General features: G+C 39.3%; 1 protein-coding gene across 1 annotated transcript in view; it reads right to left on the bottom strand.

The window, feature by feature from the left end:
- LOC140157778 (nephrocystin-4-like) overlaps positions 1-24,394 on the bottom strand; it is a 65,369-nt gene that overhangs the window by 27,987 nt on the left and 12,988 nt on the right. Inside the window, exons 11-21 of the mRNA XM_072181027.1 lie at positions 22,184-22,320; positions 21,190-21,433; positions 20,725-20,822; positions 19,821-20,009; positions 19,059-19,154; positions 13,993-14,107; positions 12,116-12,259; positions 11,267-11,368; positions 10,494-10,701; positions 9,840-10,066; positions 8,931-9,157 (exon numbers count right to left, since the gene is read on the bottom strand). Of these exons, the coding sequence (XP_072037128.1) occupies positions 8,931-9,157; positions 9,840-10,066; positions 10,494-10,701; positions 11,267-11,368; positions 12,116-12,259; positions 13,993-14,107; positions 19,059-19,154; positions 19,821-20,009; positions 20,725-20,822; positions 21,190-21,433; positions 22,184-22,320 (1,787 nt within the window). The remainder of the gene's footprint in view (positions 1-8,930; positions 9,158-9,839; positions 10,067-10,493; positions 10,702-11,266; positions 11,369-12,115; positions 12,260-13,992; positions 14,108-19,058; positions 19,155-19,820; positions 20,010-20,724; positions 20,823-21,189; positions 21,434-22,183; positions 22,321-24,394) is intronic.

Raw genomic sequence — 24,394 nt, 5'->3', positions numbered from 1 at the left:
AGAAGTGGAAATGTATAGCACTTTATATCATGTTTTATTTTTATGGTGATCGATCGAATAGTTGACCGTTAGTTTTTATTACATCACAGAAAGGAACCGTCAGCGTGGAGAAAAATAAGTTAAAAAAGTTTTTTTAATCAAGTTCCAATTTATATGAAAGTTAGTTCAGCCGAAAAATGGTTATCTCTGGAACGTGGTTCAATATCATGCACATCGCGCACATGATTTGATGTAGGCCTAAACAATAATTATGATTTAATAAGAAAAGCCTACTCCCAATCTGAGACCATAGTATTATGGTCTCAGCTCCCAATATTTTTTGTTATGTCGTGATATTCATCCATTTACCATTTTATTTTTCAGCTGGATAATCAATGCTGCGATCTTAACAAGTTGTAAAATATTAAAATGTGCATGTTTATTGTTAAAACTACAGGGGATTTTGTCGACGTTCATGCCTACTCTTCCCGCTACTCTTAGTATTTTCAATTTTAAAAAATCAATGAAACCCGATTATATTGACGGTTCATGAAATGAAACAGCTTAATTATCTTTTAAATCAAGCAAACAGATCTGCAGGAAAAGACAAAGTAAAATGTACCGCAAACTCTCCGTGTCACTTATTATGTTTATGTTTGTTTACAAAGATTTGAGCGAGGGGAGAGAGAGAGAGAGTCCGATAAAGAGTGTTTGTAAGAAACATCTCAAGACATAAGGCCGTGTAAAATTAATATTTTGGTTCTCGCCCCTCCCTCCTCAATTTCTGGGATTTGTCAGATTTTTTTTTTTTTAGATTTTTCAATTTTTTAGACTTTGGAATGATTTATGAAATCTTCATACATATGAATAAGTTTATTAGAGAACAAGCATCACTTCCAAGTCTTTTGTGGTACTCTAGGGGTTTATCCTCAGAATCTCACATTTGAAAAAAAAAAAAAAAAAAAAATAAGAAAAAAAAAAAAAAAAAAAAAAAAAAAAAAACAATACAGAAAAAAAAATAAAACATTGAAAAAAAAAACAAAAAAAAAAAACACCTCCCTCCCTCATCAATTCATGAAAATCCTCTGGACGAGAACCAAAACATTAATTTTATACGGCCTTATAAATTATAATATATTATAAGTTCCTACCTCAAAAAATTCTTGAGTAAACGCATGAAAAATCGGGAAAGTTTTGTCCATTGACCGGGCCGTTGAGATGCATTATCGCATATCCGCATCGCGGGATTTTTTCGCCTACGATATGTATGCTCATGACATCAGGTTTTCATTTCGTTTTACTTCAGACCTTTTGTGGCCTAGCACTTCCAAGCAAATGTCCCAAAATAATGTTTTTCTCGTAAAGTATTCTACGCAATGCAAGTATATTGGATCAGGATCAGCACATCACAATTTACAGATAGATGATGGCCTGAGGATGCCGGGTCAATTGGATACCTACACTACAGTACTGGTTAAACATTGTTGTTAACTGCTTCATCCGGATCCGGTGCGGTTCAAACAAAAACAAAAAAGCCAGGTAGATATATTCCATGATCAAATGCTATAAATTGTCGGCACGGCATTTAATTCTCCCGGGTTATTTCTCCATTTTGATACAATTTCCAGCAAATACCGTCATCAATTAACTTTCTGCCGCCGCTTCATGTAAACTATATCCATCATTCTCGTGCCTCGAACTTCGAAGGTTGGCCTAACAAAGCAACTTAGGCCTACCGGCAAGGCCGGGTACCAATGTCAGGAAAGACCGGTCGCGTTGTCAGTGGTCTGGCGAGTTCGTCGTCCAACCCAAGCATGAAGTTCAAAGAAATATAATTTTCTTCAATCTGATATAAACGCTCTAGGATATGGATAGTCCAGTAGTCCACATTAAAATATTATTTTAAAACATCATGCTGCTTCCTGTTCATCTCCAAATGAAATCATGGAAGTACCGTGAGAAAGTCTTGAGTGGCGTCAACGTACCCACTTGACCCGATGATGAGCATGTGTAATTATGTGCATGTACCGTCCGTTTTATAACGTGTTTACAAACAATTTACACTTGGTTTTATAAATAGTTGCTGTATAATAATTGCAATTAATAAAAACTGAGGGTTTTTTCTACTTGGCAAAAACAATGTTGCCAACAAAAATGGAAAAAACTAAAAAAACTGATGAATGTTTCACTTTTTTCATCTCAAAACAAAATGATTAATTGACAAATAATAATAGTAATAATAATTCGATCATTACAATACATTATTTCCTTCTGTCATTTTTGATCAGCAAGATTCTAAATTGTCCACGATTTTGTATTTCCTTGATAATCCATCGCTGTATTTTTTGCCGATTTTTATTCCTTTCTGATTTATTCCAGGTACGTATCTTCCAAGTTCAAAAGACCCAAGCTTCTGTTTCCCATCATGTTCAAGATTACTCATGCATGGATCAAGACATCTAATTATAATAAACATATGTTGCCCCATTCATAAAATGATCACCAGGTGTCCTTCCCACATCCCGGCCCACATCATTTGTGATTGGTTGGTTTGAACTACATCCTTGTTTTGAACGTGCCAGAAGTCGACCACAAAGGGACCACAAAGGACACGCCGCCCAGTTAAAACCACGTGGTCACCATGGTTACAACTCCATGCATATGTTATGTGTTGTCAACGTTCCAAAAATAACATTCAACCGTTGCCATGGGTTAGAAGCAAAACTTTTTTTTATCTTTGCATTGGAAGCAATATAGTTGGTTTCTGAGACTATTATACCTATTATAGTCTCAGGTTGGTTTAGACCAGAGGAGATGCTCATCTTCTCTGGTTTAGATGGAGGGGGGAAGGGGCTCATCATGTTTTACTTCTTCAACTGTTGATGTTTTACTGGCAACATGATTCCAAAGATAACATCAACCGTTGCCATGGGATTGGAAACAAGTTAGTTGGTTTTAGACCGAGGGAGTTGGTACTCTTCCAAAAAAAAATCCCTAAACATGGGTCCCAATTTGAGAAAATGTGGTCAAAAACTGTCAAATATATGGAGCTCCCAAAGTAACATGAAGGGGAAAAACTATCTGGGGTGCGGACAGCTCAAGTCCGAGATGGTAGCTCGGGTGTGACTGAGTTGATTGCTCGGGTGCGAGGTGGTAGCTCAGGGTGCGAGGTGGTAGGTCAGGGTGCGGGATGGTAGCTTGGGTGCGAGGTGGTGGTAGCTCGGGGTGTGGGGTGGTAGCTGAGTGTCCGAGATGGCAGCTCGGGGTGCAAGATGGCAGCTCGGGGGATGTGAGATGGCATCTCGGGGAGATGGCAGCTCAAAGTCCGAGGTGGTTGCTCGGGGTGCGAGATGGCAGCTCGAAGTCCGAGATGGAAGCTCGGGGTCCAAGATGGTAGCTCGGGGTCCCGAGATGGTAGCTCGGGGTGCAGGGTGATAGCTCAAAAGTGCGAGATGGCAGCTCAAGTCCGAGATGGAAGCTCGGGGTCCAAGATGGTAGCTCGGGGTCCCGAGATGGTAGCTCGGGTGGGGGTGATAGCTCAAAAGTGCGGATCAGTGGTAGCTCAGGGTGAGGGGTGATAGCTCGGGGTGCGGGATGGTAGCTCGGGGTGAGGGGTGATAGCTAGCTCAGGTTGCGAGATGGCAGCTCGACGGTCCGAGATGGAAGCTCGGGGTCCAAGATGGTAGCTCGGGGTCCCGAGATGGTAGCTCGAAAGTGCGGGGTGATAGCTCAAAAGGGATCAGTGGTAGCTCGGGGTGAGGGGTGATAGCTCGGGGTGCGGGATGGTAGCTCGGGGTGAGGGGTGATAGCTAGCTCAGGTTGCGAGATGGCAGCTCGACGGTCCGAGATGGAAGCTCGGGTCCAAGATGGTAGCTCGGGGTCCCGAGATGGTAGCTAGGGGTGCGGGGTGATAGCTCAAAAGCGGATGGTAGCTCGGGGTGAGGGGTGATAGCTCGGGTGTGAGATGGCAGCTCAAGTCCGAGATGGAAGCTCAAAAGTGCGAGTGGTTGCTTGGGGTGTGCGAGGTGGTAGCTCAAAAGCGAGGTGGTAGCTCAAAAGCGGATGGTAGCTTAAAAGTGGGGATGGTAGCTTAAAAGGGGTGGCAGCTTGGGGTGCGGGGTGGCAGCTCGGGGTGAGGGGTGATAGCTAGCTCAGGTTGCGAGATGGCAGCTCGAAGTCCGAGATGGAAGCTCGGGGTCCAAGATGGTAGCTCGGGGTCCCGAGATGGTAGCTAGGGGTGCGGGTGATAGCTCGGGGTGGGTGATGGTAGTGAGGGGTGAGGGTGATAGCTCAAAAAGTGCGAGATGGCAGCTCAAGTCCGAGATGGAAGCTCGGGGTCCAAGATGGTAGCTCGGGGTCCCGAGATGGTAGCTCGGGGTGCAGGGTGATAGCTCAAAAGTGCGAGATGGCAGCTCAAGTCCGAGATGGAAGCTCGGGGTCCAAGATGGTAGCTCGGGGGCCCGAGATGGTAGCTCGGGGTGAGGGGTGAGGGGTGATAGCTCAAAAGCGGATGGTAGCTCGGGTGAGGGGTGATAGCTAGCTCAGGTTGCGAGATGGCAGCTCGACGGTCCGAGATGGAAGCTCGGGGTCCAAGATGGTAGCTCGGGGTCCCGAGATGGTAGCTAGGGGTGCGGGGTGATAGCTCGGGGTGCTCGGGATGGTAGATGGCAGCTCGGGGTGAGGGGTGATAGCTCGGGGTGCGAGATGGCAGCTCGAAGTCCGAGATGGAAGCTCGGGGTCCAAGATGGTAGCTCAAGTCCGAGATGGTAGCTCGGGCGCTGGATGGTAGCTCGGGTGATAGCTCAGGTTGCGAGGTGGCAGCTCGAAGTCCGAGATGGAAGCTCGGGGTCCAAGATGGTAGCTCGGGGTCCCGAGATGGTAGCTAGGGCTGCGGGGTGATAGCTCGGGGTGCGGGATGGTAGCTCGGGGTGAGGGGTGATAGCTCGGGTGTGAGATGGCAGCTCAAGTCCGAGATGGAAGCTTAAAAGTGCGAGGTGGTTGCTTGGGGTGTGCGAGGTGGTAGCTCAAAAGCGAGGTGGTAGCTCAAAAGTGCGGGATGGTAGCTTGGGGTGCGGGGTGGCAGCTCGAAGTCCGAGATGGTAGCTTGGGGTGCGGGTGGTAGCTTGGGATGCGAGGTGGTAGCTCAGGGTCCAAGGTGGTACCTCAGACCAACAGGTACAATCTCAGCCCCTGAGTTATTAAGTCGAACCCCGACTCCGAGTCACCGTAGTCGTACCCCAAGATTTTTTTTTCCTTCCATGTCATTTCAGGGGCTCAGTACAAATAAGCTGGTTTTTTTAGGTAGAAAATCAAACATGGATCCCGATTTGAGAAAAAAAATGTGTCCAGATTTTAGAAAAATTTGTCGTCGTCATCACCTTTGTCACTCCCCTCCCCTTCTTTTTACCACAATTGTTAGACCCAATCAAACCATTTGGTGTAACCCTAAGCTCATCCCTAACGCTAACTTAAAATGCCCTAAATCATAACTTAAAATTGAGCGCAAAATCTAGATTTTTAACTTTAGCGCTCATGCACATGAAACTGAGTCGATGTGGATGGGTTGGGGTGTGTACACGAGTCTGGTGTAGGATATAGTGTGTGCCGGCACCAGGAATTGTTTTTTTTTTTGGGGGCGCATTGGGTCAAAGTGAATAGGGGGGTGGGGTGGGGATTAACTAATTTTACACACAATTACGGCAAAAGTGGAACATTTCAGAAATTGGGGCGGTTTTACGGAGGGGGGGTTCTAGGGGTCATGGGCCATCATTGTACCAAGTATGGGCCCCAAGGCTACTTTAGTTCTTAAGCTAGAGGAGGGCAAAGGACTGGTCTTGAGAAGGAGGAGGAGAAGCCGAAGACTAAACACAACAAATACAATATATATATGCCCCGTTGCACGGCATAGATAAAAAGTACGCGAATTCTACACTTTAGATTTATGACGAACACTCCCCCAACACACCCCGCTCCTACTTACAAGGTATAAGCCCAGGTAAAAGCACCATAGCTCAATCTTATACCGGTGCTCCTTTTAAAACACGGGAAATCCCAGCATGGACAGCTCCGATTTAAGCTATGGACTCATCACTGTTTGGACTCATCATATTGATCAAAGTTTTATTAGATACTCTCCACTTTAAGGAAAATCCACTTTAAGGAAAATCTTAATCTCAAATTATAGAATTTGAGATTTTTTTTTGGGGGGGGGGGGGCTTGTTTGCATATACACAAACAACAATGATTAAAAGTTATTTCAAACAATTTCAAACAAACAACTTTTCCAAACAGGAATTGACATTTTAATTATACCCCACCCCACCACACCCCCTACACTCAAATTGTATTTCAAATTCGAGTATCAAACTCAAAGACCATAGTGACCTACACCCCACCCCACCACACCCAAATTTTATTTCAAATTCGATCATCTGACTCAAAGACCATAATGATCTACACCCCACCCCACCACACTCAAATTTTATTTCAAATTTGAGTATCAAAAACTCAAAGACCATAGTGACCTACACCCCACCCCACCCCCAAATTTTATTTCAAATTCGAATATCGAACTCAAAGACCATAGTGACCTACACCCACCCCACCACACCCCCTAAACTAAATTTTTATTTCAAATTCGAACATCGAACTCAAAGACCATAGTGACCTACACCCCACCCCACGCACTCCAAATTTATTTCAAATTCGAATATCGGACTCAAAGACCATAATGACCTACAACACACCCCCTACACTCAAATTTTATTTCAAATTCGAGCATCGAACTCAAAGACCACAGTGAATTAAATTTACAAACTTTAATTAACTTGAAGACTTGATTGACTTTGAATTTAAAAGCTGAACAAATCTGCACTGCACGAAACGACCCCTTCCAAACTTCAAATGGACAGGTGTTTGGCCAATTGCCAAAGATTTATTTTTTTCCCATTGTTATTGTCCGTACTTCCAAAGATCTATTTTTAGTTTGGTATACATCTCTTGAGAAATTGGACCTGTGATTGGATGATCATGATACACACCCCCATCACACCCAAAAATCGATAAACATCTAGCTGGCGCTAGGATCCATAACATGCTCATCTAATCAGGGCACAGTTCTTTAACCCCAATAAATTTGTATATTCATTGAATGACCTCTGAAAACGTGGGTACAAAAACTCATACCTTGCAACTTGAGGTCAAATTTTGCACTATGATTGTAAAATATAGTTTATTGAACTACGCCGTTGGGATGAGGACATCGTAGGCATCATCAGGTCAAGTGGGTATGTTGACACTCCTTTCTCACGGTCGCGCCCGAACAAGAGACATCAGACGTGACATGGGCAGGGCTTCAATCTGGAAATCATGGTGTTTACGTTTTTAGAACAAACATTTTATGCGGACTATCCATCGGACCAAAGATCAGATTGAAGAATATTTATTTTCCTGGAACTTGGACGATGTTTGCGTTGGAACTTGGAGTTGGAGGACAACTCGCAAAACCACCGCGGACGACGGGAGCTGACGGGATCTTTTATACTGCATACATCCAGGCACGCTTGAAAGATGATCATAATAATTAATGATTGGAGAGGATTGATCGAGTTGATGACTAACATAGTGACTAAAATGTTTGCTGGAATCTGTATTAAAATTGGAAATAAAATATGACAACAATTGAAATTCATGATTGAAATTATTTGATCATGGAAGGAAAATATAAAAACTATTATCATCGATATAAATATGTGAACCGCCGCCCTGGGTGATGCTCCAGTATCTATGACTGGACCATCATCTGAATTCTGAACTTTGATGTTCTGATCACCTATTCAGATGCATGCTTTTGTGGAAATACCTTCGAGTTATAGGACTACGTTATTATGTGGGTCTTCTAGGCCACAAAAGGCCAAACGTAAATGAAATAAAAACTCGGAAAATATCGAGATGAGCATACGAACGACAAATCAACCTAGGATTATTAATGCGGTCAACAATATTGAGCATGGTGAGTTCGATATCAAGATTTATTGCAAACAGCGCAAGCTAATATTGACTAGTTTATTTATTTGAAATTCATATTATCATAAAAAAAAATCGTGATTTCGAATTTGATGAATTTTAAACGTACATTTATAATATTGTTTAAATAATTGCAGACCTAAATAATTATAGGCCTACGTATTTGACTGGTCACTTCCCCAGGATCACTCCTAAATCTGTATTTTTGTTTTTGTTTTAATATATTTTTCTCATGCTACATTTTTTGTCATCTTCGCTTCGGTCATTTCTAAAAACAAATGGTCCATTTTTAACCACATGGTTTAACCTACAATTTTTTAAGTAAGTTAATTATTACTAGTTTTAATACACGCATGGAAAAATTAAGCAAACAGACTGAGAAGAAACTTATATTCACGGTTCATATATTATTTTTAATGCTGGGATAACCGACTCCACGGCAGAAATACTATGCCTAAATTGGAACAAACAGTGTAGTGGAGCTCAAGCGATCATGATCAACAACAAAATCTCTTGTATAGCACGCACTTGAGCTGGCTCGGAAGTGGTTCCTATCTATCGATTGTAGGATTTGTGTTTGGCTGATACCCGTGGCTTTCTAGTGCTGACATGCTACCAAGCTGATGTTTTGCAAAACGCATGGCGGTTTTGCACCCAAAAAAATTGGGTGCCATCCTAACTCGCGACGTAAGATTGGGTAAAACAGCTTTGTATACCGCCCTAAATTGAAGTGGGTCGTCCTAACAGTGCCTAATAATGCCTAAAAACATAAAAGATTGCAGAGATAATTCCTCATTGTTGTGGGGGATTTAAGTTACGTCGATTTTTCCTTGTTAGGTCGATTATGGTTTGTAGTGTCAGCCCTGCCTTGGGCATAAAAAAACCCGCAAGCCCTATATCAATGAACCCAAGAATCACATACATACCTGAGGTCAGGGTCCTCCCATTGAATGGATATAGTATGCTGAATGTTGTATGGATTTTTGAGTACAAACTCAAAGAATTCTGCATGACCAAAGCTTGGATGAACTGTATGCTCAGTAGTTATGACAGATTGCAGCATATTTAGAATACCATCTTTCTTGGTCCTCTCGCGGTATATCTCGATGGTCTTCAAGTCTCTTGTTCTTTGCAATTTTTCTTCTTTCTTTACCTGCAAATGGTCAAGAATTAACTTTTGTTAGTTGTGTTAGCAAAATGCTTCCTCTTATATGCTGGTAAGAGCTTGAAACACACACTTGGCACATAATCCACTGGCTGAATTATCAGCCTCTAAGAACTATTTTGATTGGTTGGAAAGAGGGTTATATCATGTATTGAGCCAATCAGAGATATGGTAAGAATAGAATAGTCAGTAGGGTTGACAGGGATTAGCTTTATAAGAATACCTAGTACAGCTGAAGGGGATAATGCTTGTAAATGCTAAGAAATCTAAAAGCTCCATTTGGATTGGTTACTCAAATGATTATATCATGAAATCAACCAATTAGAGGCACTGTAAGAAAGGCAGTAGTGACAGGATTAAATTTTTGTCACCTCACCTACTATATAGGCTGTCTATCATCTCAAGCTGAAAGTAACGCCATGTTGAATTTCGGAGTGGCATTTTTGAATCAGGCACGCTAACCTAACCCCATGGAGCGTATATGTATGCGTTGAAGGGCCATTTGTCCGAATACTGTTGACGCAACTGTTGCGGCCAACCACATAAACGCACTGATTCGAATCTGCCACTGCGAAACCCAACATGGCGTTACTCTCAACTTGAGACGAGACACACTACATAGTACTACAATGATCAATAAAAAGGCTTCTCAAGACAAAGCTCGACTCACCAACAGACTTTGCCCGAGACCGTTCTCTCCACCTTGCGTCTTAGCTTGCCGCACAGCCTGCATGCGTGCAAGCTTGCGCTGTCGTTTTGAGTCCCCTTCACGGTTTGCTTCCTGTAATACCGCCCTCTCTTGTTTCGAAAGTAAGGCTGTGGCTAGTTCCCTGTCTGTTTCTGACATGTGCGAGGCTAGATAGCTGCGCTTCTGTCTAAGGTTTGCAAGACCTAAACCTGTGAAGATCAAAAAAATAAAAAAATCAGTTGAAACAACACCAACATCAGATGAGGACCCAAACAGAAACTGTGCAACATGATTTCAGAAGATAAACCAGTTACTTTTGTCACATGCAATTCTGCTATAAGTTGCATGCTCAAATCCTCCCAATTTTGTTCTCATTTTTATCTTCATGGCAATTAAAGTTTTATTATACTTAACAACTTTTACAGGAAGTTCAGTTCATGACCTGTTTGTCTTGACTTACTTGTCAAAGAAATTTTGTTTTTCAATCTAATAAGACCACAAACAGTACCCCTCTCTTCTACTGCAACTGAAAAAGATTCACTTTGTGCAAATTTGGCATAATTACATACTTATAATATATATACAAATCCTAATTTTGAATTTTAAATCAGTTTCCTTGTTCGCAAAAATGCATACCTGTTTGCCTTGCAGCCAGATTTAAGCTTCCTCCGAGGAAGGCACCACTCCCATCTTCATGTACAACTACTTTTGAGGGATGAATTGGTAAGGTTCCAGCCTTGAGTACTTTGGCTTCTGCTGAGTGCCCTATGTTTGCTAGTCTCAGATGAAGACGACCTTTAAGTATGGGAGTCACTCCCACAGGACGCACACTACCACTCCGCATCTGTGAGTGAAAGAAATAACACTTTTTCCTGTTAATGATCATGTGCATTTATTCATTATTTATTTTGCCTATCCTCTACCGTGTGATAGACAACAGGCAGGTCCAATATTTTGAGTAGTGGATGCCGGCTGCGCCGGTAACCACTACTTAGTCAGTTAAATATTATTTATAACTTAGTCAGTTAAATATTATTTTAATAACTGTAAACTGTTTTTTAAAGCAAAAATTAAGTTACCACCATAAAAACTCCCCTTTTTCTAAAATGAAAGAAACTTGTTTACAACTTCACATCTTTTGTTGCGCATACTGCTAGCGCGTGCGAGTATTCCGCACTGAGTCTACGCATACAACACGATACATATGCGCACCTCAATGAGCGTGTTACGCGTTGCCAACATTCATGATGATGTGGGGTTAGATTATCGGACTGACAGGGTTTGGATTGACAGTGTTTTGGATTGACAGTGTTTTGGACTGACAGGGTGTACCCGTGGTAACGATATCTAATTCATGAGTAGTATATTTGAATACAAATTATTCAGTATAAAGTAGAGAATCTGCTTACCAGATCTCCAGTCATAGCAGATGAGTCATCTGAGTATTCTGTGGTAATGATATCCAATTCATGAGTAACTTGTACAGCTGATCTACCTCCTCTTAGTAAGTGCTGAGGAGAGAAAGTATGAAATCACTTACAATTAGGCCTAATCATTATCTGTAAATACAATTAAATAATTTAAGAATATTCCTTTCCTCTCATGTGGTATTTAAATCACAGCTTTTAACTTCATTTGCAACTGAGGAGATTAAAGATTATACAGCAGGGGAATAAAGCGGAAATATAGTCCATCGATGAGCGATGAGCAATTGCTATTTAACCAATGATGTAGTACACTTTACATAATGCAACTAAAAGTGCTCTTCCTCATTGGCTAAAAACCAATCACTCGGTGTGCTCAGCAATATAGTATATATTCAAAACAATTTGCTTTGGGTAGAAGAAATTCCAAATAGACACAACACCAGGGAAATAAATAGATTATTCTCTCCATGTATGTGCATAAACTTGTTATTCACAAAGGGGTGGGGGCAAATAGCCCCTCTGGCTCAAAATACCGGGACAAAATTACCAAAGGTTGTAATGAGCATCTTCCTTTGGCCTGGTTTTAGGCCACAATCGGCCCAATTTTGACCCATTTTAGCACAAAAATTCACACACATTTGTCGCAGTGAAGTCATTTTAGTGGCAGGCCAGCAAATTTTGCCCATTGGCTCAGTGGCCCCTGCTATCATAAAATACAGGTTTATAGTTATCACATGTGCAATTTCATTAAAAAACAAGGCACACTAGTGTTTACCACTTTATAACTCCTGTTGAAAAAGCTATTATTTTCCCCCTTAGTTGTGATTTTACCTTGAGTTCTACACTACAAGAGCCAATGAGTAGTAAGGAGTCTCCATCCCAGACATCTATGTGTAAGGTTTGCTGGAACAGATGCTTCGCAAATAGACGACCTTCCCCTGGCTTCATAAATCCTGGGTCTACACTGTACTTGGTCTGTCAAGGAAAAAGAAATGGACAATCTTTTATTTTAAGATACCTCCAAGGTACGTTTGTATGACTTATAAGAGCCTCAAGTTATTTATTACATTTGATATCCCGCATGATTGGGAAAGTAATATAGTAGGAATTTCAATTGAATGAACACAGTTCTCAACAGCTGTACTTGATCCAAGCGTGATCATATATCGCGTATTTCAAACTAAAACTCGACCTTGGATACAACGCAAACGCACAACCTTGGATACAATAATAACCAATCAGGAGTATGTTGGTACGGTTGGATTCACTTCCGTGTTACTCACACACAGTCACACACGCTGGCGTATATCATGCAGTGTACGCAAGAAATTGTCACGCTATTGCGTTCATTCAATTGAAATTTCCACTATAAGTGAGTCATCAGTTGTAAGGTAATTAACATGGCATCATTTTGCCATTTTGATATCAGCTGATTCTAAAACGAAATGGAAAAAATGCTATGCCTTATGTATCAGCCAACCAAATGCCAAAGAAAACTAAGTATTGGCACAGTCAAAGCTATATACAAGGTGAGTCAAAAAACTGCAATAGAGTGAAGAATCGATATTTATGTAAGAACCAAATCGAACTTTCCCAATATTGAAAGATTCTATAAATGCTAATAGCCACCTTCTGTGAAAATATGAAGTGAATCGCAACTACCGTTTAATTTTGATGAGTCCCTTTGTTGCGATACCCAATTCCGTTATTTGTCCACGAGGTACCATGTATTTTGAATGAGAGCACACAGTGTGCGGTAAATGTACCAGCTCTGAAACTGACTTTAACTTACATAAGGTTAATTTTTGCATTATTTTAATTTCTCTTTTTTCTGTTCAAACAAACTTTCTAACATTACTTTAAGTCCTTCATACCTCATTCGACTCCAACTCCAGTTTTTTAAATCCCAATATGTCCAACTTACTGGATATTTTGTAATTCACTCCATTTCAATTTCCCCGCATTTCATATTGCAATTTAAAAAATCTGCCTGCAAATTTGTATGTTTTTGATAGAGAATAAACAAGGTAAAATGAAAATAACAACAAATAATGTTTCTTCTCCTTAAACAAGACCAAGGGCAATAACGCTTTGGGTCCTCCATTTTATTTTAATGCCAATAAGGTTAAGGAAAACGGCAGTTGTTCCAAATCTACCTTACACAGAGTGGGCTGACATTCAAATTTTAGATGTCTCTTGGACAAACATTAAAATTGGGTAGCGCTATAAAATGTGTCATAAAAACAAAATGCTAATTCCTTAATTCTTTCACACAAGGTCACTGATGGATATACCATATATAAAATGTTTTCAAACCTAAAAAGTTCAACTTGGTTCTTAAGTAAAAATGGATTCTTTTCTCTATTGCACTTTTTTTGACTCACCCTGTATGAGTTGACCTCAATGTTTATCAACAAAGGCGAGGGACTGGTATATTGCTATGCTTAAGTGAATGGCATACAACCACTGTTCAATAGCCTTATTGTGTTGTGGCGGTAGTTTTAAAAGCACAGGCTCTGAACAAAATATGATGCGCGAGCATACTGCCAGGCGAAAATCAATGGAAGTTGTGATGATGCGCGCACATACTACCAGGCAATGACGTCAGAAGTCAACTCATCTATAGATTACATATCTATATGCAGACTTGAACAAGCTCATCCAAAACATCAAAGGACAAAAACAAAAGATAATTTTAAGTAATTTACCGTCCATCCAGGAGGAATGTCGCTCTTCTTATCTTCTTGGCCCAGCCTGTGTAGAATACAAGGTAGACTCTCTGGATCATTTGACAAAGCTGGTGCAGTGTCTCCCAGTAGTAACCTACCATTACAATGATAAAGAAAAATATACATGTATCATATTAAGGTTAGCAACTATTTAAACTGTTGCGATTTGGTAGTTCACAGCATCTTGCATTGATCATATCATAAGCGAGTTTGTAAAAGAACTCAAATATCACAGATATATTTTTGTACGTCCTGTGGTTCTTGAGTTATGATGTAAAAAGGCCTGAAACAACAACACTTTTGCAAAACGTACATACCTCATTAACAACAATAAATCAAGCAAGTTTTCAAAGTATATGATTTGTAGAATGAACTGTTGCAAAACATCAAAGAGTTATTTTCAATAATATATTGATTTAGACAATGATAATCAATTTTTTTTTGGCTGCTTCGACCAACAATACCACATCTGCCCTTAATGTGGAAATAATGTCAAACAGAAGCTTCTGAACAGTTTTTAACATGTGGGGTACTGTGGCGCAGTGGTCCAAGACTTTGACTCGTAATCGCGAGGTAGCTCAAGGTCGTAGGTTCAAGTCCCTGTGGCGTTCACCTGTTGTGCTCTTAGGCAAGGCTCTTCACCCCTATTGCCTCTCCCCAGTACCCACCCAGGTGTACAGATGGGTACCTGGTTTATTCAATGTCAGGATGGTAACAGACTCACTGTGTTGGAGGTGTATAACAACCCCCATCCCCATGCAGCAACATTAAATGGAGGAGTCTGGCCCAAGATGGGCACTCCCTTTCCCATCCAAGATACCACTACGGCATGCATGAAAATGGTATTTAATTAGCCACAATGCAAGTTTTGAGTGAATTTCAAAATAGATTATGAGGAATAATTAATTGAAATGTTTATAATGTAATTGTAGTATATGTTCCCTTTCCTGTAGTACATGTAAGATGGCCAGAGAACCCCCATCTTCTGCCATGAGCATGTGCAATTGGTGCAATTATGCACCTTGCTCTTGGAGTGTGATTTTGCAAACCCATAAATATTGCGAGTTGCGCGTAAGTAGGACGTGTTAGCGTGAATTATCCCAATATCCCAAACTCAAATTGTCAAAAAAAATCTCATCTTCTCTTCTTTTCAGTTTTATTGGTGGGTGACCCTATCAAACTTGCAGTTTGGCATTTGAACAAAGCTCCTATACCTCCACTTTAGATGTGCCTATAGCATTAAGTAAAATGAGATGCATGTAGCAATCAACGAGTACATCGTTTTGATTTTGATGTACACATATTACTAGTTTTACTTATGTTATTTTCTAATCAGATCAGTTTTCTGTTAGTCTAGACTCAAGTCTTGGGTTATAGTTAGAGTCAGGGACAGACTTAGGTTTCAGTTTTCTACTGGCCCTCCGGGCCAGTGAAATGGCAAATCTAGTGGCCCTGCAATAAATTTACTGGCCCAGCCTTTTCAATATGTTCTACTGCAAAGAAAAACCCCAAATTTTTGTCGGTGCTTTGGGGGAAAAATTTATATCAATTTTTAATCATTTGTCATCATACAATGTGTATCATATCGCAAATATCAAAAAATCAAAATTATTTGATATTCCTCCTTTTCAAAATGCAATTCGATATGTCTGATGTGCTCTCAGGTCCCACAAAAATATGTGGAACTGGATCACTATCCGAGCCCTTAAAGTCAAGCAAACCTTAACATTTTAATTTGTTTTGTACTGAATGTACTCAAGGTAGAGAGTATAGTCACTAACATAAGTTCAGTCAGTAGTCCTGCCTTTTTTAGTTCCAAAAGTTTCAAATTAGGCGGTATTTGCGGTATCGCTATCATCATCAGATATAATCATGTAGCACATGGAAGAGCTATTAGTACATAGGCCTACTATCGTAAAAAGCGGCCGTATATTTCCAACTTGCTAGCAATGCAAGAATAAGAATATAAATATTATACAAAAAATCATTGAATAAAGATATAAATTTCAAGTGACAGGCAGAGCAGAAAACTGTAAATATGACCATCACTGATATCTTGTCTCGTAAGTGTTATATCAGGCTCAAAAATCTAGTGGCCTGCCGGGCCAGCATTGTTGGAAGTTTACTGGCCCGACGCAAAATCCACTGGCCCCGGGCCACTGCTTAAATCCGTCCCTGGTTAGAGTTGGTTTTGTTGTAATCTTGAAATAAGTTTCGCAGCTGTACCTTAAGTTAAATAATTGAATATATGAACACAAAACCCACCCAAGTCCATACCTTGGCCAAATTGAGTTAAGTATGGAAAATTGTTGCTATACATAGGCCTGTCATATGTATGAAAGAACAACTCAAATTCATCCTCTGTGTCTATTGAGCATGTGAAAAATGAAAGAACCACCCAAGTCCATGATTTGAGTCTTGTAACACATTGATAGAAATCCAGTATGTATAAAAGTCCACTTGTAACACATTCATTGCTGGAGAGTGACTTTTGGAAAAAATGGGTTTAATCAAGGAAAGTGTGTGGTTTACATGGCAGAATGCTTATCAACATTATACATACCTGTGTGCTTTATTTTGTATTATCTTACTAGTGGTAATCTCATTCCAACATTATTGTCTTTGTATATGATTCAAAAAACCACCCAAGTCCAGTATTAAAAATGAACCCCACAAAGTCCCTGAAATGCTAATCGTCATACCCAGTATAGTTTAACCCACTCATTTGCACGTAAAACTTACCATATTGACCAGGTAAATCTAACTGAAGGAATTAAAATGATACACAGGTTTTTTTTCTCAAAATCACTTCCCATGGACTTGGGTGGGTTTTGTATTCATGTATTCAATTGTCTCGAGACAGCAGGAAAGCACAACAACGCAAAGAATAGACTCCGCATTGCCCCCATGATCATGAGGACCATTTAATACACATAAGCTTATTTATAATAATTTCACAATCTCATAGAAATTAAGACTATATTGAGATAATAACAGATTTCATATCAATTAAACAAATTATATACATTGAGATAATTAATTGCAGCAAGCATTTGGAATTATTTATTATCTTCATATAAATCAATAAATACACAAATTATTGGAAAATGTGTACAAGCCAACCATACAGGCTGGACAAACAAAAGTTGACTTCTGAATCACATTTAACCAAATTTCATCTTAAGCAAATCTTAAGCATATCTTAAACAGATACATCTTTGGATCAAACAGAGGATTGGATTGGAAAACAGCATTTTTAACCCCAATTAAATAATTAGAAATCTCCAAAAGAATAAACAATGCCAACACTAGCAAACGAACAGTTTATATTCAGCAAGATCCGCATCAATGCTTAAACCATTTACTGATATATAATATATTATTAAATCCACCGGTATTTACAACCAAGTAAATAAAGATACTCCAAATAAGCAACAAAGCATTTATACCCTGGTATAAAAACGCAGTAGAAAGCGAGGAAAGCATGAAGGCAACCAATAGCCCACTATAAAACAAAGTAGAAAGTGGAGACAATCTACTGACGAGATTCTTCAGGTTTTGAAGAAACTCCACCACCCTCAATAAAAACGCAGTAGAAAGTGGAGACAATCTACTGACGAGATTCTTCAGGTTTTGAAGAAACTCCACCACCCTCTATAAAAAACGCAGGAGAAAGTGGAGACAATCAACTTACGAGATTCTTCAGGTTTAGAAGAAACTCCATACAAAGCTTTCAATAACCCAATAAACCAATCAATACCATAAAACGCAGTAGAAAGTGGAGACAATCTACTGACGAGATTCTTCAGGTTTTGAAGAAACTCCATACAAAGCAATCAATAGCCCAATAAAACCAACCAATACCATAAAACGCAGTAGAAAGTGGAGACAATCTACTGACAAGATTCTTCAGGTTTTGAAGAAACTCCAAACAAAGCTTTCAATAGCCCAATAAAACCATTCAATACCATAAAACGCAGTAGAAAGTGGAGACAATCTACTGACGAGATTCTTCAGGTTTTGAAGAAACTCCATTCAAAGCATTCAATAGCCCAATAAAACCAATCAATACCATAAAACGCAGTAGAAAGTGGAGACAATCTACTGACGAGATTCTTCAGGTTTTGAAGAAACTCCACCACCCTCTATAAAAACGCAGTAGAAAGTGGAGACAATCTACTGGCGAGATTCTTCAGGTTTTGAAGAAACTCCACCACCCTCTATAAAAAACGCAGTAGAAAGTGGAGACAATCTACTGACGAGATTCTTCAGGTTTTGAAGAAACTCCATACAAAGCATTCAATAGCCCAATAAAACCAATCAATACCATAAAACGCAGTAGAAAGTGGAGACAAACTACTGACGAGATTCTTCAGGTTTCGAAGAAACTCCACCACCCTCTATAAAAACGCAGTAGAAAGTGGAGACAATCTACTGACGAGATTCTTCAGGTTTTGAAGAAACTCCTTACAAAGCATTCATTCCCCTTCTATAAAACGCAGTAGAAAGTGGAGACAATCTACAAATGATATTCTTCAAGATTTGAAGAAATTCCATACAAAGCCTCTATTTTTAAGCATAAAGCAGCATAATTGGACATACCATTTTATTGGAGTATCTTTAACCATATTTAGTTAACTGATTCACCCTTCCAGCTTTTGGGGGGTGGGTGGGATTTTTTGGTCCATCAAGATCGAAGGAACAATTGCAAGTGCATCACTAGGAGAACTATGGACATAACAAAGGAATGAAAAAATAAGACGGGAGACCTGAATGGCTGCACATCACTAAAGTGACAGCTGACTGGACAGAAAAACTGAGCTTGTTGCTATAACAACATAACAACAACCCCTAAATTAAAACTGAATTGACCAGGAGACAAAAAAACTTTGAAGTGTTCTTGAGAATGCTCAAGTGGAAATAAGAGGATAAGCCTCTACACCTAGATGCACATGACAGCCTAATGTCCCCTGCTGCTGAGACAATCTAGTTTTTAAAAGATTTGCAACTTTAAAAAACGGAATTGTCTTCAATGTTGACATTACCTTTGTGTAGTTGCAGGAGGGTATCTATAGAACTGGAACGTAAAGAATACAGTCCTAGGTGAGTTGGCTGGAATGGACGGCTGGAATTGAAGCACCCTACAATGAGAACACATGGGAGTATATAACTAATATGAAAGAAAAAACAGTTGTATGCAAGTTGGTTGGAGCAATGGCTACAAAATGCTTTCAACCAAGAACATGGTTATGTTAACTGTTGCCACAGTAAAAACTTATTATTTTTATACTTCTCATCACTTACTTCCCAATTTCTGCATTTTTGTATGCATTACAAATGAGCAGTGATGTTCAACGCAATTACATAACATGAACTACCTCATTAAATATAGCAAATCCATGTTGGGCCAAAATCTGTAAAAAAAAAAAAAAATTGAGCCTCTATGTGTTTAATTTATATACACAGGCTTCAATAAATTAAGAATAACCAATTTTGGGGATGTTAGTACCAAACATTTCTTATAAACAAATATTTTGATTATTATCAGCAGCCCCCCCCCCCCCCCATCAATATTGTTTACAATGGACTATTCCAGTTGAAATCCATACATGTACATCCCCTATGGAAGAAACAACATTAATCTCTCATACAAGGGGAGTAGATTTTAAAATGGAGTTACCCATTCAGGTAACCCATTTGAAATCTACACCGTCACCCGCTGTGTGGAAGATTAAGGTCATGCCTTCCATATAGGGGGTGTATGGATTTTTACTGGAATAGTCTTAACACAAAAAACACACACATACCTTGAGAAAGCCAAGAATTGGATGACAATTTCATTGCACTGTAATGGGTCTGCATTCTCCCTCTGAGGGTTAAAGGTCACACGGTCTCCAGGATCAATCACCTCCGGTAGATCGCCGCTGCGAGCTTTGATTTCCGGGAAACCGGCTTGGTAGAGGCGAGCGTAAGCTGCTCTGCTTAGACCAGGCCCACTACGACAAGAAAGAGTACAAAAAGTAGTATGTGAATAATCAAATTTGATGTTATGTTAGCTTTGTACTACTGTAACTAGCAACAATACACAATTGCAATTAAAAATAAAAATAAAAAATAAATTTGGGATTTATATAGCGCCTCGGAGAATACAAAGCGCTGTAATTTCGCTACCATGGTGAATTTTCAATCAGATCGCCATCAACTAGGGCAGTTGCAGCCGAACCCGGTGCAAACCTATCAGCACTTAGATTGTAACATCTGCCGATTATCTGTGCAGCTCCCCAAATTCCACTGGGCAAAGGAAGTTTTTGATAACCAAACAACTAATCACCAATTTTTGAAAGCAGGAGGAAACCAGAGATCCCAGAGAAAACCTGGAGAGCATGCATGGATCAGGATAAACCAAGTGCATATACAGTCCTTGGGCACGCCCGGGGCTTGAACCTGGGACCTCAGTGGTGCAAGGTGAGGAAACAACTGCTGCGCCAACTTGCTCTCCCTTTTGTGATCATTGAGGTGAGAATACAGTTTCCATACCTCAAAAAAAGTTCTTGCGATTTACTGGGCTATAAAATTTAGTCCATTCAGTGTCAGCTAACTCTATTTAAATATGACTTCCAAAGTCACTGTCAAATGTTGCTTAGGAGCATTTAGTCATGTCCAAATTGAGAAGCGCTGCAGTATTCTATCAGTTGGGGTATCAGTACATACCTTCTATGGTAGGGGCCAAGCGGCATAATGGGGGCATGTACTGGTGCATATGGTATTTCCTGTAGCTGATCACCACGATCTGTTCTTGGAGTTGGCTCCTAAAATTGACACAGACATTGGCATTAAACAAAATAAGCATAGAGCATCCATACAATTATATCCCACAAACTTTATGAAGCAAAATCTCCTGTAAAAGTGGATATTTTCACTCTACATTTATTTTCACGCTTTTCGTGTTCCAAAAATAACAACACACGAATATATTCCTTTTGTGTATAGGTCAATGTAAGAAAACATGGAATAACAAATTTAAAAACAAGGGAAACATTTCAAAATTGGCAAAGTGCAAAATATTTATTGTGCAAAAATTTCAACTTTTACAGTAGTTCAAATATTCAGTAATATCCAACACAGAAATATATAGCCATAACTGGATAAAAAGTTTTAAAACTTTAAAGTTCATACCTCCAAATGTCTGATTTCTACTGGGTACTGTTTTGTACCCACTCCTTGTTGTTGCTGGGTACCCCCGTACTGATTGCTATGCATCATGGGTCCCTGCTGTGTGTTATACTGTGAACCATGCATTTGGTACTGTTGTTGTGGCGATTGGTACTGTTGTTGGTGTTGATATGGCATCTGCTGCATGGGACTTGGTGGTAGTTGGAGCGGCGGTACTTGCGGCGATGGAGACATTCCCATGTAAGCCCTGCAGGATAAAAAAAATTGATTATCAAATTATCATTAAGAATCCAGGGGTTTGGCAGACCACAACTCAAAACTTTTCTATCAGATTTTCAAACTGAAATAGCAAAAAAAAGGCCTAATTTTTGTGCCAAGAGAACCACAATTTTTGCCATAGCAACACTTTGTATGAAAAGATGAAGATTCCAAAGTTGCATTGAAAGTGCTACTTAATTCATATAGTTAGACAACCTTTTCATCCAGAAGCAGTCATGAAGAGAATGTTATGCTGCACTGGCATGAGTATAGTGTTTAGTGCAGCTATTAAATCTTAGTCAGAGAAGATATCTTACACTTCCCATAATGCATTTCTCATATCTTCATTTCCTGTACTAGTTCCCTGTCTAATGTAACATGGGTTGATAGTGATGAAATGTACATCACAGAGCATATCCAGATCATGTAAAATGACTACTGATCCATGCTTGGCCAGTCTATTCTCAACATGAAAACAAAGGGAATATGTACAAAGTAATAGGAGTGTCATTTTATGTAAAGAGGTGATGCATCATGTTGCAAAGGATTCTGGGAAAGGTTAAGATACCTTCTCTGATGGAATCTGCTTCATTGATCATTTAAAGGCCACAAATGAGGTATCAATTGTATGGAACATGATTGGGCTCTTTTTGCTATTTTATCTTGAAAATTGAGTCCTGGAAAAATTCAACTACAATCTATTGATCAACAGACTTAATGACCATATTCTGTCTCTTACTTTGGTGTTCTTGGTGTTCCCTTGTATATTGGAGGTCTACCAGATACCGGTGGCTGTTCAGATATTTCCGTTCCGGACGTTTGTGATCGTAATGACTGTACTGATGGATACTGGGCATTGATATCATGATGGCCATCCTAAACACAAAAGTATTTATATATATACACATTAAATAACCACACTTTCCAAATAACATACTATACACCAGCCACAAAAAGAACGAGTCAGTTATATTCATCCTTGCTGTTCAATAACTTGATAATTTTGGATTATTCTGAAATATACATTTTGTTAATTGGACTTTTCTCATTTGACACCCTGTTCGTGAACATTGATAAAGAATTGACCAAGATATGCGCCTCCAAACTCTCAAACTCCAAAATGAAAAGTTGCAATTTTAACGATTCAATTGTGCCTGTTACACTGTGTGCTTTATTGATTGGCCTGTGGTGCTTGTGTGCAATACAACGATGCGTTCCCATTGAAAATCGTTGAAAATGCAACTTTTGATTTTGGGGTTTGAGGCTTTGGAGGCGCATATCTTGGCCAATTCTTGTTCGTTATTCACGAACAGGGTGTCAAATGAGAAAGCAAAATCCAATTAACAAAATGTATATTTCAGAATAATCCAAAATTATCAAGTTATTGAACAGCAAGGATGAATATAACTGATGAGTTTCTTTTTGTGCCTGGTGTATTTGAGAGTTAGTGAACTTATCACTGCTGGTAAAGAAAAAACATACACTTGAACATGACTTTTTTTGTAAAATGCTACATAATATTGAGCATAAGTTGTAAGAAGATATTCCATAATTAAAAGAATTGCAGTAATATTTATGATAAATTATGGCTTACATTCCAGCACACACACATAAAATAAAAAGACCATAGCTCAACAACTAATTCAATAACACAAAACACCAAATGTACCTACACCAGATAAGATACCTATTCAATTAATTTTTATTATTTAACAACTAAATCATAATTTATATCAAAATAAATATGACACGATCTGGTCCATGGGGCCAAAGGAGGCATTTTTGACAATTTAGTTACTATAATCATTACCTTCTATAAACATTAGGCTATCAGATAAAGAAAACACCAAAGGCCTGACATACTTGGTTCTAAAGTTATGAAGTTTTGCGACGTCTATTTTCTTATGTATTTTATTGTTTTTTCCTCCATATTTTTGCCTTTATCTCAATTTCAAGTTTGCCGCCTTTGACCCCCATGGACCAGATTGTGTCACAAGTAACACACAATAACTTTGGATAGATGAATCAAAATGTTTCAAAAAGAACCACAAAGAAAACATGATGTGAAACAACAATATGTTGAAATGATGTTAAAACTATAAATCAATGTCCAAACAGGATTACACAATACACATAGTCACATTGGTACTGTAATAACAAATAATTTTTAAAAACAGTTACTTTATACTGCAAGTCAGATGCACCAAACAGAAATTTATCTTACAAAAGACTATTTCTTTCACAAGAACAACAAACTTATTTAAAACTGCATGATAATTGAAATCAGTAAGCAAATTTGTTACATAAGTCCCAGTGGCATAACAGTTTAGGCAATAAGTTTAGTCCCACAGAAGTCCCTTTTTAAACACTAAAACGGTGTTTTAGCTCTTAAAGGTCCGTAACATGATCGACAGCATCACCCCCCGACTTTTCTAATTGTTGATGAGTTTTTGGTATCATATAATAGGTCATATTTTTCTCATTACCATGCTGGAATTTGTTGCTCCAAATTGAGACAAAACACATTTATAATGTCAGCAAGTTTGAGGGTCTGTGTTCACAAATTCATTCCAGCACATGTGATGTACATGCACAACACAGCTGTACATGACTCATAAGAAATCATGTTGTACGTGCAGTAGGTCAACTAGTTGAATTAGACCACTTACATTGACATGCACAGCAAATAATGTGCTACAATCATGATACAGGGTTTAGTGGATAAGGGCCTAAAACGAAATGTACATGCACAACAGAGCCGTACATGACTAAAGAAATCCTGTTGTACATGCAGGTGTTCAACCAGTTGAATATGACTGCATGCACACATTAAACACAATGCATGGTAAATAACTCTCCAATTGTGATACATAATTTAGTACATGATATGTGAGACAATCTGAGCCATCCAGGCCAAAGGCAGCGATTGTGACATCCAGATATATATAGG

The sequence above is a fragment of the Amphiura filiformis genome, chromosome 7 (genome assembly GCF_039555335.1).
Source record: "Amphiura filiformis chromosome 7, Afil_fr2py, whole genome shotgun sequence".
NCBI classification, from domain to species: domain Eukaryota; kingdom Metazoa; phylum Echinodermata; class Ophiuroidea; order Amphilepidida; family Amphiuridae; genus Amphiura; species Amphiura filiformis.
This window is presented reverse-complemented; position numbering and strand designations above follow the sequence as displayed.